Source organism: Macaca nemestrina, chromosome 6 (genome assembly GCF_043159975.1).
Source record: "Macaca nemestrina isolate mMacNem1 chromosome 6, mMacNem.hap1, whole genome shotgun sequence".
Taxonomy (NCBI): Eukaryota; Metazoa; Chordata; class Mammalia; order Primates; family Cercopithecidae; genus Macaca; species Macaca nemestrina.
This window is the reverse complement of record NC_092130.1, coordinates 148,733,405-148,746,411: the sequence shown is the minus strand read 5'-3', so window position 1 is coordinate 148,746,411 and position 13,007 is coordinate 148,733,405. Positions and strand designations below refer to the sequence as shown.

General features: G+C 45.2%; 1 protein-coding gene across 9 annotated transcripts in view; it reads left to right on the top strand.

Annotated features, from left to right (window-relative positions):
- The window catches only part of LOC105473016 (PDZ domain containing 2), a 480,967-nt gene that overhangs the window by 462,580 nt on the left and 5,380 nt on the right, over positions 1–13,007 (top strand). For 8 of the 9 annotated variants that reach the window (XM_071099068.1, XM_071099065.1, XM_071099061.1 and 5 more), the window contains 4 exons: positions 377–494; positions 4,424–4,525; positions 5,514–5,784; positions 8,026–8,160. In XM_071099068.1, the coding sequence (XP_070955169.1) occupies positions 377–494; positions 4,424–4,525; positions 5,514–5,784; positions 8,026–8,160 (626 nt within the window). The remainder of the gene's footprint in view (positions 1–376; positions 495–4,423; positions 4,526–5,513; positions 5,785–8,025; positions 8,161–13,007) is intronic. The other variant, XM_071099064.1, reaches the window with a different exon arrangement.

Here is a 13,007-nt window from a genome sequence, read left to right as displayed (position 1 = left end):
CACTCCAGCCTGGGCGACAGAGCTGACTCCATCTCAAAAACAATAAAAATAAAAGTATTTCACCTGGACCTATGTATTGAATATTTTAAAATATGTCAGAAGTGTCCTGTTAAGCTCCAGCATTGGTCCCATAACTTCTTGAGGGGATCTCTGAATTCATAGCAATTCCCTTTGCCATTGGCAGTGAATGACATTTCTGTTCAGCACTCAGGATTTATTCTTCCATTAGTTTGGAATAGAAGTTGTGACCAAAAAAGCATGACAAACAGAAAATACCTGCAATATAGTAGAAAGGAGATCATTTTAAATGCATTCTTATAAAATGACGAAATTGCTTTTTTCTTTAATGTTCTTCAAATATATTTATATTATTTAGTTTGGATCAACTTCTGGTCTCAGCGGGGGACCAGCAAAGATTACAGTCTGTTTTATCGTCAGTGGGGTCGAAATCTACCATCCTAACTCTCATTCAGGAAGCGAAAGCACAATCAGAGGTGAGTGAAACACAGTTCAGGAACATGAACTGCGGCTGCGTGAGTGCCCGGGTATGTGCCACCCGCCCAGACAGCCGAGGAGAGCCCGTCCCAAGTCCTGGAGATGGAGGACTGCCTTGGGTTGCGAGTTTCACAGCTCAGTCTGACTTTGGCCTCATGTGCTGCTAGCCAGCTTCAGAAGCTAGACCTTGTCTTGAATGTTCAGGTGCCACATGGGTGTCACCGCTGTTTTCATCCCCCAAGTAGCAACTAGTTACCATCCTCCTGACTTCTATGTGTGGAGTTTGTTTGCAGAGAGTCCTCAGAGCAGAGCTAGACATCTTGGAAATAATGCAGAATGACCTCAAGTACCTCTGGCCACCTAACTGTAGACATAAACTAGTCAAGGGAGCCACCTGCTGGTGAGAGAAGAGTTACATCGGTGTAGTCCCGCCCTTGCCCTGAAATACGGTGGATGGACCCTTGAACAGGAGAGTTGGGGCGTTGACCTTCATGCCGTGGAAAATCCGCATATAACTCTTAACTCCCCCAGAAACTTAACTACTAACAACCTACTGTTGACCGGAAGCCTTACTGATAACATAAACAGTCAATTAATACAAGTTTCTTCAGTTATATGTATTACATATTGTCTTCTTACAACAACGTAAGTTAGAGATAATAGAATGTTATTAAGAAAATCCCAAGAGGCCAGGTGCAGTGGCTTACGCCTGTAATCTCAGAACTTTGGGAGGCCTAGGCGGGCAGATCACTTGAGGTCAACACCAGCCTGGCCACTAGGGTGAAACCCTGTCTCTACTAAAAATACAAAAATACAAAAATTAGCTGGGCATGGTGGTGGGTTCCTGTAGTCTTAGCTACTTGGGAGGCTGAGGTGAGAGGATTGCTTGAACTTGGGAGGCGGAGGTTGCCATGAGCTAAGATTGCACCACTGCATTCCAGCCTGGGCGACAGAGCAAGACTTCATCTCAATTAAAAATAATAATAATAAGGGGAAGTGTATTTACTATTCATTAAGTGGAAGTGGCTCATCATAAAGGGCTTCATCCTTGTCATCTTCACACTGAGTAGGCTGAGAAGGAGGGAGGGGTTGGTCTTGCTGTCTCAAGGAGGCAGAAGAAACCCCGAGTGTGAGTGATCTGTGCAGTTTGAGCCCGTGGTGTTCAAAGGTCACCTGTAGAAGAGCATCTGAACCCTGGAGTACAAGGAATTACAGATAAAATCTTTCAGTAAATCAGCTGTGACAATAAACATTGACAGAAGAAACCATAGGTTCACATCTAGGATACTAATCTGAAGATCAATTTCTTAGGGCTATGGAGATTTGAACCCTAATGAATGAGTATTTTCTATTTAGAGAAATAAATATGAATGTTTCTTTAGTGGTAGTATACCTGGGTCACTGAAGTCATCTAAGAGTGTGGTTCCAGAAATTCAAATATTACCCAGAGAGGGGCTGTGCAGTTTCTCAGCCAAGGACCAGCCTTGGCACCTAGTGAGGAGTTGGCCAGGATGTGAGGCGAGAGGTTGGAATAGAGGAACCAGTCCCTTCAGGTTCCACTCCCTTCTGATTCTCAGCTGCTGGTTTGGGTCTGTGCAGTTAAGAAATGCCTTGACAGGAGGATCATTTGAGGCCAGGAGTTCGAGACCAGCCTCATCAACATAGTGAGACCCCCATCTCTCAAAAAAAAAAAAAAAAATAGACTAAATTTAAAAAATTAGCCAGGCGTGGTGGCATATGCCTATAGCCCTAGCTACGTGGGAATCTCAAGCAGGAGAATCAGTTGGACCCAGTAGTTTGAGGCTCAGTGAGCTATGATCACGCCACCGCACTCTGGCCTGGGTGACAGAGCAAGACCCAGTCTTTAAAAGAAAAGCAAAATGTCTTGAGATGCTACGCACTTTCGCTTTCAGTAAGAGGAGGGAATAGCCCCTCATCTCTCTTCCTCCTCCCACTTGTTATTACAATAAGGAAATACTTCATGTGTGAAAGTTGCACTCTGAGACCAGTCAAGGGGGCACAGGTGGGGTCACACGTTGCCAGGCCCCCTTTGCCCCATACATTTTAGTGTTAGATGAAATGTCAAAGGAGAAGACCAGACTGTCCAGCCAACCACAAGCAAGATGTACATCTTCAGGGACCTCAAACAGCAGTATGGCCAGCATGCCAGAGTGCTGCCCGAGGGGGGCTTATTCTAGGGCCTTCCTCACCCGCTACTCCTCACGCTCACCATGAGGCAGGGTTGTGGTTTGGTTTGAAGACCATTCCTATTCATCAGAACACAGCATTCTTCTCCCTTTCTTATTTTCTCAGTGTCTTCAGAGAGGAGCGGTGAGCAGGGCTATCCTTACTCTGCCATCCTCAGTCTAGAAGTTTCCTGCCTTGCTTTTTCCAATGAGTATGGTTTGCAGGTAGTAAAAGTAGAACTGCACAGAACTATTTTCTGTGTCCTTGGCAGTGCTGTGAGAGATTCGAGGCTGAAAACCCTGGCCTCCTGACTTCAACACGCCCAAACCTTGGAGAGTCTTGATGGCTGATCTGGCCACGCTGAGACTGTGCTGAGGCTCTCAGAGGCAAAATGTGGCCCAGCAAACAGCTCCTAGCATATCTGTGTCCCTAAACACCACTGGAAAAAATGTGAATACATTGAAATGTTGGTGATTTGACTTGTCTTGGAATGCAGGAGGGCCTCATTTTCAAATATTGTCTCTTTGCTCCAATAAAACATTTAAATACCTGGTAAGTTTTCCTATTTTCAGCATCACGTTACCTCCCAGAAGCTGGATAAAGACCATTTACTGGGCTCCGTATTCCCATTTTGGTTTGGAAAGCCTAGTCAACCTTTCTCCCCATCGATCCATGTGTGAGCACACATAGGGTTGAAGCTGCCCAAGAAGTCAACCTCCTAACTCCCCCAAAAGTTCTGCAGGACAGTCTAGGTTTTGGTTGGAGTGAACTTTGGGGATTTTTGAGACAGAGTCTCACTCCATCACCCAGGCTGGAGTGCACTGCATGATCTCCACTCACTGCAACCTCTGCCTGCTAGGTTCAAGCAATTCTCCTGCCTCAGCCTCCCAAGTAGCTGGGATTACAGGTATCCGCCACCATGCCAGGCTAATTTTTGTATTTTTTTAGTAGAGATGGGATTTCGCCATGTTGACTAGGCTGGTCTCGAACTCTTGACCTCAGGTGATCTGCCTATTTTGGCCTCCCAGAGGGCTGGAATTACAGACCTGAGCCACTGCGCCCGGCTATGCTTTCCATTTTATGACATCAATTAATTGCACCTGAAATCCAATGACCTGAACATGGGGAGGGAGATGTAGAAAACACATGGCCTCGATATGCTGTTATCCTGCCTCTTGCCACTGACGCTTATCTTTCTGCTGTCGCCAGGACTGGCTTTGCTAAATTGTAGACTTAAAGAATTATAGAATGAAGGATTCCCATCGTGATCAAATTATGTGCTATGATTTTTTTTTTTTTTTTTTTTTTTTTGAGACAAGGTCTCATTCTGTCGCCCAGGCTGAAGTGCAGTGGCATGATCATGGCTCACTGCAGCCATGACCTCCCAGGCTCAGGTAATCCTCCCACCTCAGCCTCCTGAGTAGCTGGGACTATAAGCATGCATCACCACACCTGGCTAATTTTGTAGAGACAGGGTTTTGCCACACTGCCCAGGCTGGTCTCGAGACTCCTGGGCTCAAGAGATCTGCCCACCTTGGCTTCCCAGAGTGTTGGGATTACAGGCATGAGCTACCACGCCTGGCTGAGAGCCAAAGAACCTTTAGGGTCTGCAGTGAAAAGCCCTTCCAAGAGGACTGACATCAGAGCTTCCTTACTCTTGGTACAAGGAGATATGTTTTCCTTTCTTTCTTAATTTTTTGCAGCTCCAGCTCAAAGGATAATTTTTGTTTGTTTTCACTAGAATAAAGAAGATGTTTGCTTCATAGTCTTGAATAGAAAAGAAGGCTCAGGTCTGGGATTCAGTGTGGCAGGAGGGACAGATGTGGAGCCAAAATCAATCACGGTAAGTGACAAAGTCATTAGGCTCTCAGCAAAATCCCTCCTTAAGCAGCCTCAGAATGTGATCAGGGCACAAATTCCAATCAGCGGGTTCAGAGATTGCTGGGTTTCATTCCCAGCTACCAACATAAAAGGGAGAAGTGGGAGAAGTAGTATGTAAGGTTTTCGTTGACAAAGAAGCATTTTTAACACAGAGCTGACACGTGTAGGCCATTTTCAGTCCCTGTAAACACAATTCGCTATAGCCTTATAATTTACCTAAATATTTTAAGCAGTAGAGAACATTAGAATCAACTGGCCAAACTTGTGTTTGTTTATACAATTACTTCTTTCTCAAAAGCAGTCACTGAAAATTTTACATCATTCAAAAGCCTTCGGGACCATCCAGAGGGTCACCTTCACCGCACGAGCCCAGGCCTTGTTCATCTTCGTATTGCCATTGCCTCCTGGATGCCAGGCCCATGTCAGACACTAACAAGAAGTTGAGTTAAAAACAAAAAATGTGTGGAGACACTGGCATTGACATTTGTGATCCATCCCCCGCACTGAATGTTTCTTTATAAAGCGAGTGACTATATGATTTAGAAAAATTGTCCTTAGAAAGTTCCTTTACTACAACACCCAGCACAGTGGCTCACGCCTGTAATCCCAGCACTTTGGGAGGTCGAGGCGGGTGGATCACCTGAGGTCAGGAGTTCGAGACCACCCTGGCCAACATGGTGAAACCCCATCTCTACTAACAGTACAAAAATTAACCGGGCATAGTGGTGTGTGCCTGTAATCCCAGCTACTCAGGAGGCTGAGGCAGGAGAATCACTTGAACCTGGGAGGCCGGGATTGCACTACTGTACTCCAGCCTGGGCGACAGAGCAAGACTCCCTGTCAAAAAATAAAGGTTACTTTACTACAGATATGCAGTTAGTTACTTTCTCCCTTTTACTGGAAATCATAAGTGGCTCTGGGTTTTGTTCCTTTTCTTTTCCTCGTCCCAGGTCCACAGGGTGTTTTCTCAGGGGGCGGCTTCTCAGGAAGGGACTATGAACCGAGGGGATTTCCTTCTGTCAGTCAACGGCGCCTCATTGGCTGGCTTAGCCCACGGGAATGTCCTGAAGGTTCTGCACCAGGCACAGCTGCACAAAGATGCCCTCGTGGTCATCAAGAAAGGGATGGATCAGCCCAGGCCCTCTGCCCGGCAGGAGCCTCCCACAGCCAATGGGAAGGGTTTGCTGTCCAGAAAGACCATCCCCCTGGAGCCTGCCGTTGGTAAGATGATCATTTCAACAACCAGCAGGGTGTGAGTTACTGCGGAAAGACAAGATTCTGGTTGAACATGGAGGGAAGTAACAGCTAACTTCTAGATCTGAAAAATTAACTGTAGCGAAGTCTAGTGTGTTTGGATGCTTCTTACAAAAGCAATGTAACAAATAAATTGGAAAAAATTAGAAAATTAGAAAAATTCCCCCAGTAGTTCAGGCTATACTGTGGAAGATTGAAAACAACTGCATAACAGTTTCCCTAAGTGTCCTAAGAAGGAATCTCTTTTATATTCACACCCTCTTGTTAGGGCTGGTAAGGAAAACAGGAAACTACTGTGATGGGGCAATCAGCATTGAAGGAGAAATTCCAGAACTAAGATTTATCCTTGGGAAACAGCAAGGTTGTATTCTTTCCTGGTTTAGAAGAACAGAAGGAAATGAGGGGGCAAGAGTGTTTTGTGTCTGAAAACAGAAACTGCAGCCTTAGTCACCCAAGAATAACTCACTGGAAGAGGTTTAGAAACAGATTTTCTATGTGCCATCCATATTCAGAGCCTCAGAACCACGTACAGCGTCTGTTTCTGCAGTGCGGGCTGTTTAATGCCCTGTTAAGTACTGCAGATGTCTGGAGTGCCGTTCATCTTGGCATTCAGGGGTAACGTCTTTTTTTAGTCGAGAGAGCAAAGCAGAGGGTATGGGTTGGGCATTGCCTTCTGGGAGAGGCCTTTCGTTCCTTCTCCACATCTCTCCCTGATGAGGGTAGCTGGATTCCTTTCTACAACTTGGCTTTCTTGTGGGCCAGAGCTGTTTGTAGTCCCTGCTGAAAATGGCTCCGATTCCATTTAACAAATGAGAAACACTTCTTGTCCAGATGCCTCCGTGGTCATGTCCCCGGTCTTCCTTCTGTGTCATTTCACTTTCCCTCTTCCAGAGGGCTGAGGCCCTCCCCAATGCAGAGAAGCACCTTGGTCATCAGATCTTGTCATGCTTGCCTTTGCCCCAGAACTGTCTTGACCGCTTGGTGGATTTTCAGTGGGATCCTTGTAAACTGTCAAAGGAAACCACTTCATCCTCACAGCTGCCAGTTTTTAAGCCTGGTGAACTCGTATCTGGACGGTCCTTCTGTCATTTTATAATCACTCAGTATTCCTGCAGCAACTTCAGGGCCTCTGGCCTTGAAGCAGAGCCTGCAGAGCTCTCAAATGCTGCGCGCCTGGAGGGCTTAGCCTCGCTCAGTTGCCTGTTCTTTAGTCTCCCTAACCCAGGTCTACCTTGTCCTAAGCGGTTATTACTTACCATACACTGACAGCATCCTTCAGGCCCTGTGGAGTGGCCTTCTTTAAACCATGACTGTGGACTGGCCTTTATGTCTGAAGGAGACAGAGCTAGCTTGGCTTCACACCTAGTGACCACAGGAAGCAGGCAATTTAGTCCATCTGTTGTGGTCCTTCCTCTGCCTCCCAATCAACTAAGTGTGCCTTTGCAGTCAACTCTGACGTCCTTGGCTGATAGGCAAGGGAGGAAAGTACAAGGAGGCAAGTTTACAATCCTGATTCAAACCCAGCCCACCTTCCCAAGACCAGCACAGAGCCGGCATCACCATGGAAACGCATCTCCTCACAGTGGAGCCAGATGCCAGTGGAGGCAACCCCAAATGTGTCTGTGAAGACAGCCATTGCCAGGGGCAGGGTTTCCCTTTGCAGGAGCAGGAGTGGCAGGAGCGGGGAGGCAGGAAGCTCTCTGGGTTCCTGGGGGCTTTGGAGTCCATTCTAACAGTCTCACATGAGGCTGGGCATTTTGGTGCTGCCAAGTCTTGGTACCAAAGGGTGATGTTCTGCTGCCATTAGCAGCCAGGGTTGGCAGAAAATCAAATTTGGAGTCCCAAAGTGTGACTTCAGTCCTCACTGAGAAGTGCACAGCCGGTGTGGAGGGCTTAACAAGAGCACTTTGCCTTCTGGGGATTTCTGCTTGGGCATGAAAGCATTCGCCAATGCTTGCAGAAAACACAGAACAAAGGATGCAAGTAGAGCAGCAACACAGCCCAGGAGGGCAGCCCCAGAGTCGGAAGGCCAACAGTGCTACTGGGCTCAAGTGCTGTTATAAGTACTCAGGGTAGATGGGACTTGAGGGTGCCAGAAGTGGGTGCCAGAAGTACATGGGGCTGGAGGCGATGCGTCCGCAGGGACTTGGACAGATGGCATGACGAACAGCTCTGTCGTTTTTATCTCGATGCACGCTGCTGCTGCAGGGAGAAGTGTGGCTGTACACGATGCTCTGTGTGTTGAAGTGCTGAAGACCTCGGCTGGGCTGGGACTGAGTCTGGATGGGGGAAAATCATCTGTGGCGGGAGATGGGCCCTTGGTCATTAAGAGAGTGTACAAAGGTAATGTCCTAGACAATTCAGTCGGCCGTCTCTCCGCTGTCATCTTTCCATGGATGTCTCAATGAAAAACATGCCTTCCATTTAGAAATGAGATTTGTTTTTAAAAGTCTAAACTTTTTTTTGTTTAAAAATCTAAAATTTTTGTTTTTAATGCTTTGTGACATACAAGGTTTATTCTGTATGGACACGTATTAACTCGAGCCATCCACAAGGCAACCCTATTGGGTGAGTGTCATCATTATCCCCATTTTACAAAAGGAGAAACTGAGGCACGTAGGGTCACACAGCTGTAAGTGGCAGAACCAGGCTCCAGCCCAGGCGGTCTGGCCCCAGAGCCTCTTTCCCTGACCCTTATATTGCAGCCATTCCTCACTCTGGGCCCCCGTCTCTGATGTGAACACACCACACTAAGTAACACCAGCAGACTTGCCAGTCAGGAGTACTTAATAGTGGCCAAGATCTCATTGACTTAAAATGCTAGACTTGTAAATGCTAGACTGCAAGAAAGTAATACAGTCCAAGCACAGCCTTTGTGGGAAAAAAAAAGATCGGGGGTAGATATTATTGAAATGCTTGGTAAATATACATACTCATAATTGTACTAATAATACTAACAGTGTAATTGTATGAACAATATCGATACGTAATTACACTTACAAGTAGATCAGAAACCCATTTAAAGTTACAGTATGTAACACAATAAGTAGGTCAGCAAGTAACAAGATCAATTCTTCTTAGCTAAGGATTGTTGTTTCTTTAAATGACCATCTAATTAATGACCTTGAGCTATTTCTACAATTGCATAGTAATCCCAAAGCCTCTCCCAACTCTTGACCTGTAGTGTTAATAGGAAAAAAAACTTTAAAAAAATGTCTCGTTACGCTTAAAAAACCCTCTGTGGATCCAAAGTGGAAACGAAGCCTCTGTGGCCAGCAGGGCTGCATCCTTGGGGCCCAGAGGAAGCAGAGGATGAGAAAGAAATGTGCACTGGAGGCTGGGGTCTCAGCGCCCGCCCAGGAGCAGGGGCTCAGCACCCCTGTGGGCAGGCGGAGCGAGGCATCTTGTGATGCAGAGGCCTGGGACTTGCTCTTTTGCCAGTGAACTGTGGTCACAACAGGTCTGCTTTACTCGAGTGGCAGCCGGGACAGGCTGCCTGCTCCCAGCCCCTGGAGCAAGCAGAAGACACGCATAAATCAGGAGTCAGGTCTCTGTTACGTGTGAACCTCTGTGGTACCAGGGTAAAGAGAAAACCTCAGACTCATTAAGTTAATTGTTCAAGTTGAAAGAGCAGCAGCAGGAGGAGAACCAGGCTCAGGCAAGCATGTGGCAACTCGGCTATAAGAGCCCTCTCAACAGAAAGCTCTCAGACGAAGGGTACAGGGCAACATCCATTGCCAGCAGACCCGAAAAACAGGACACCCCATTCATGACAGAGGCAGGAATGTTACCCATGAAACAAGACCAAGAGGGTATTCAGAAGAAGCAAGCAAATACGTAAAAAAAAAAAAAAAAAAAAAAAAAAAAAAAAGACAAAATGCAGGCTGGGCGTGGTAGCGCATGCCTGTAGTCTCAGCTCCTTGGACTGCTTGAGCCCCAGGAGTTCAATGCCAGCCTGAACAGCAGAGCAAGACCCTGCCTCTTTAAAAGTAAAAACTAAATGCAGATATACCCTCATTAGTGAAAATGGAGTTAAATATATCTTTAAATTAATGAATAAAAGTAAAAAGTAGGCTAAATCCATGTGAAGATAGAATTTGTAAAAGTAGAACAGAAGAAACCATTAAAAAATGCAGTATAGGGAAATAAAGAGATTATTACAAAAAGGTAATGAGAGAAAGAGTTCCAAAAGGAAAAAATTGAATGAGAGGAAATACTTGCAGAAATCATGACTAAGAATTTTCCAGAAGTGAAAAAATGACAGGACTATGCAGACTGAAAAACTCATCAAGGGCAAAACAGTCTGAATGTATTTAAAAAAAACAAAAACAAAAAAACAAAAACAAAAACCTTGTTAGCCAGGCAGAGTGGTGCACACCTGTGATCCCAGCTACTTGGGAGGCTGAGAAAGAAGGCTCGCTTGAGCCCTTGACTTGGAGGCTGCAGTGAACAGGATTGCACCATTGCATTCCAGCCTGGGTGACAGAGTAGGACCCTGTCTCCAAAAAAAAAATAAAATTGAAACCTTGATATAATAAAGTTTCAGAATATAAAGAAGAAAATCTAAAAAGCCAAGAGAAAATTCTAGTTTGCTCTCTGTGTACAACAATCAGAATGGCATGGCCGCATGAATGCCTGGAGCCAGCAACACCTTCAGAGGACTGAGGGAAAATGTCCATCACCTGAAAACACAGCACCCAGCTAACCTGTCATTCAATAGGGTAGCTAAAGTGGAAGTATTTTAAGACACTCCTGAGGGGAGCAGGAGTGGCCGCCTCCATGCTTGGTCACAGGACACATCACCTCTGTAATCCAAGGGGACACAACCCAAAAAAGCATGTGAGCCTGTGAACCAAAGGACCAGGGCAGACACCAACTAAAGCAGCACATCAGCTGGAGAGGCCAGGCTTGGGGACCCCACACTAGAAGAAGCCACAGGAGAGATGACATCCTGTCATCTGTCTCCATCTCTTATCTCTAGCTTTGCTCTGTCTCCAGCAAAGCAAGAGTATGACGTCCTGGACAACTCAGCCTTTGTCTCTAGCATCTGGCCCCAAATCCATGAAAACTGCTGTGGAAATGGATAGAGAAGAGAAGTGTCAGTCCCACAGACTAGCGCTTTAGATGCTCTCATGTGCAAGCCCGTGGTTTTGTTCTTGGGGAAAGCCATTCAAGTATTTCTGAATATTATATGGCAGATCCCACCTTTGGAAACTAGTGAGTCTAAAGATTTCATTATCTGGCCGGGCACGGTGGCTCATGCCTATAATCCCAGCACTTTGTGAGGCTATGGCAGGCGAATCACTTCAGGTCAGGATTCATCTTCTTACCTCGTATTTCATACTTACAGAGTAATTTCATGAGTACAGTTTTTCTGTTCATTTTGTTTTCCTGTGTCTTTTAGCTCAAGCATTAGAAAACAATATAGCAATACTGATTTCTTGAGTAAGGCTATTACAGAACGAGCATTTGAATGATTTCTTGAGTAAGACTATTACAGAACAAGCATTTGAATCATAAGGAAGTTTTTTTGTTTTTGTTTTTAACAGAGTCTCGCTCTTTCACCCAGGTTGGAGTGCAGTGCCACAATCTCTGCTCACTGCAATCTCTGCCTCCCAGGTTCAAGTGAGTCTCGTGCCTCAGCCTCCTAAGCAGCTGGGATTACAGGCATGCACCACCACACCCAGCTAACTTTTTGTATTTTTAGTAGAGACAGGTTTCACCATGTTGGTCAGGCTGGTCTCAAAGTCCTGGCCTCAAGTAATCCACCCGCCTCAGCCTCCCAAAGTGCTGTGATTTACAGGCATGAGCCACCGCAACCCCACCTGAATAATAAAGGAACTAAATGTCAGTATCTCTAAAGCTTTCTTTAAGGTCAGGGAGTTTATGAAAAAAATTAGAAAATAGTTATTTTTAAGCTCCTATATGAAGCTGCAGTGTACACTGTCACTAGTACAATTTTGAGCCGCTCCCAAAATGTTCCTCTTTCATCATTTTACCAAATAACTCAGCAATAAATAAGCCAAGTACAAAAATTAGAAATATTATTTGCCCGTAATGACAAATTGTCTTCCTATATATGTTCTTTCTGATTGAAAAAAATCTAAGAAAATGTCAAGCCAATATAAATAGTTTGCAAAGAACAATGAATTCACAATTAACATGCAGAAATCAATAGAATTTTCTATGTATCAGTAATAACCATTATTTTTAAATATCATAGAAGAATTTCTTAAACATAAGAGAAAAACACATTTTAAAAACATACAGGGCCGAGGACGGTGGCTGATGGATCATGGATTTCATGCCAGCACTCTGGGAGCCTGAGGTGGGTGGATCACCTGAAGTCAGGAGTTAAGAGACCAGCCTGGCCAACATGGTGAAACCCCATCTCTACTAAAAACATAAAAGTTAGCTGGGCGTTGTGGCGCATGCCTTTAATCCCAGCTACTCAGGAGGCTGAGGCAGGGGAGTCACTTGAACCCAGGAGGCAGAGGTTGCAGTGAGCTAGGACCGCACGCACCACTGCACTCCAGCCTGGGGTCAGAGAAGACTCCATCTAAAAAAAAAAAAGAAACATATAAAATGTTTGTTATATGGCAAAATTTATAAGCATATTCAAAAATAAGTTATTATAAGATATTTGCAATATATTTAATAAACAAAGGGTTGATATCCAGAATGGGCAGGGTACCATGGCTCACACCTGTAATCCCAGCACTTTGGAGACCAAGGTGGGCGGATCACTTGACCCCAGGAGTTCAAGAGCAGTCTGGGCCACATGACGAGACTCCATCTCTACAGAAAATACAGAAATTACCCAGGTGTGGCAGCACGCACCTATAGTCCCAGCTACTCAGGAGGCTCAGGTGGGAGAATCATCTGAGCCCGGGAGGTCGAGGCTGTGGTGAGCCATGATTGTGCCACAGCACTCCAGCCTGGGGGACAGAGGAAGACCTTGTCTCCATAAAAAAAAGAAAATTCCAGAATATATGAAGAACTATATAATTCAGTAAGAAAAATACAAGAGAGAAAATTTGGGTAAAGAAAGCAATAGAAAATTGACAGAAGTTAAAACCTAGGTGGCCAAGAAACACAGGAAGATGCTCAAATGTATTGGATGAAAATTAGAAATATTATAAATCATTCTTTTAATCTATCAAGTTGGCCAAAAATAAAAAATCTCATAC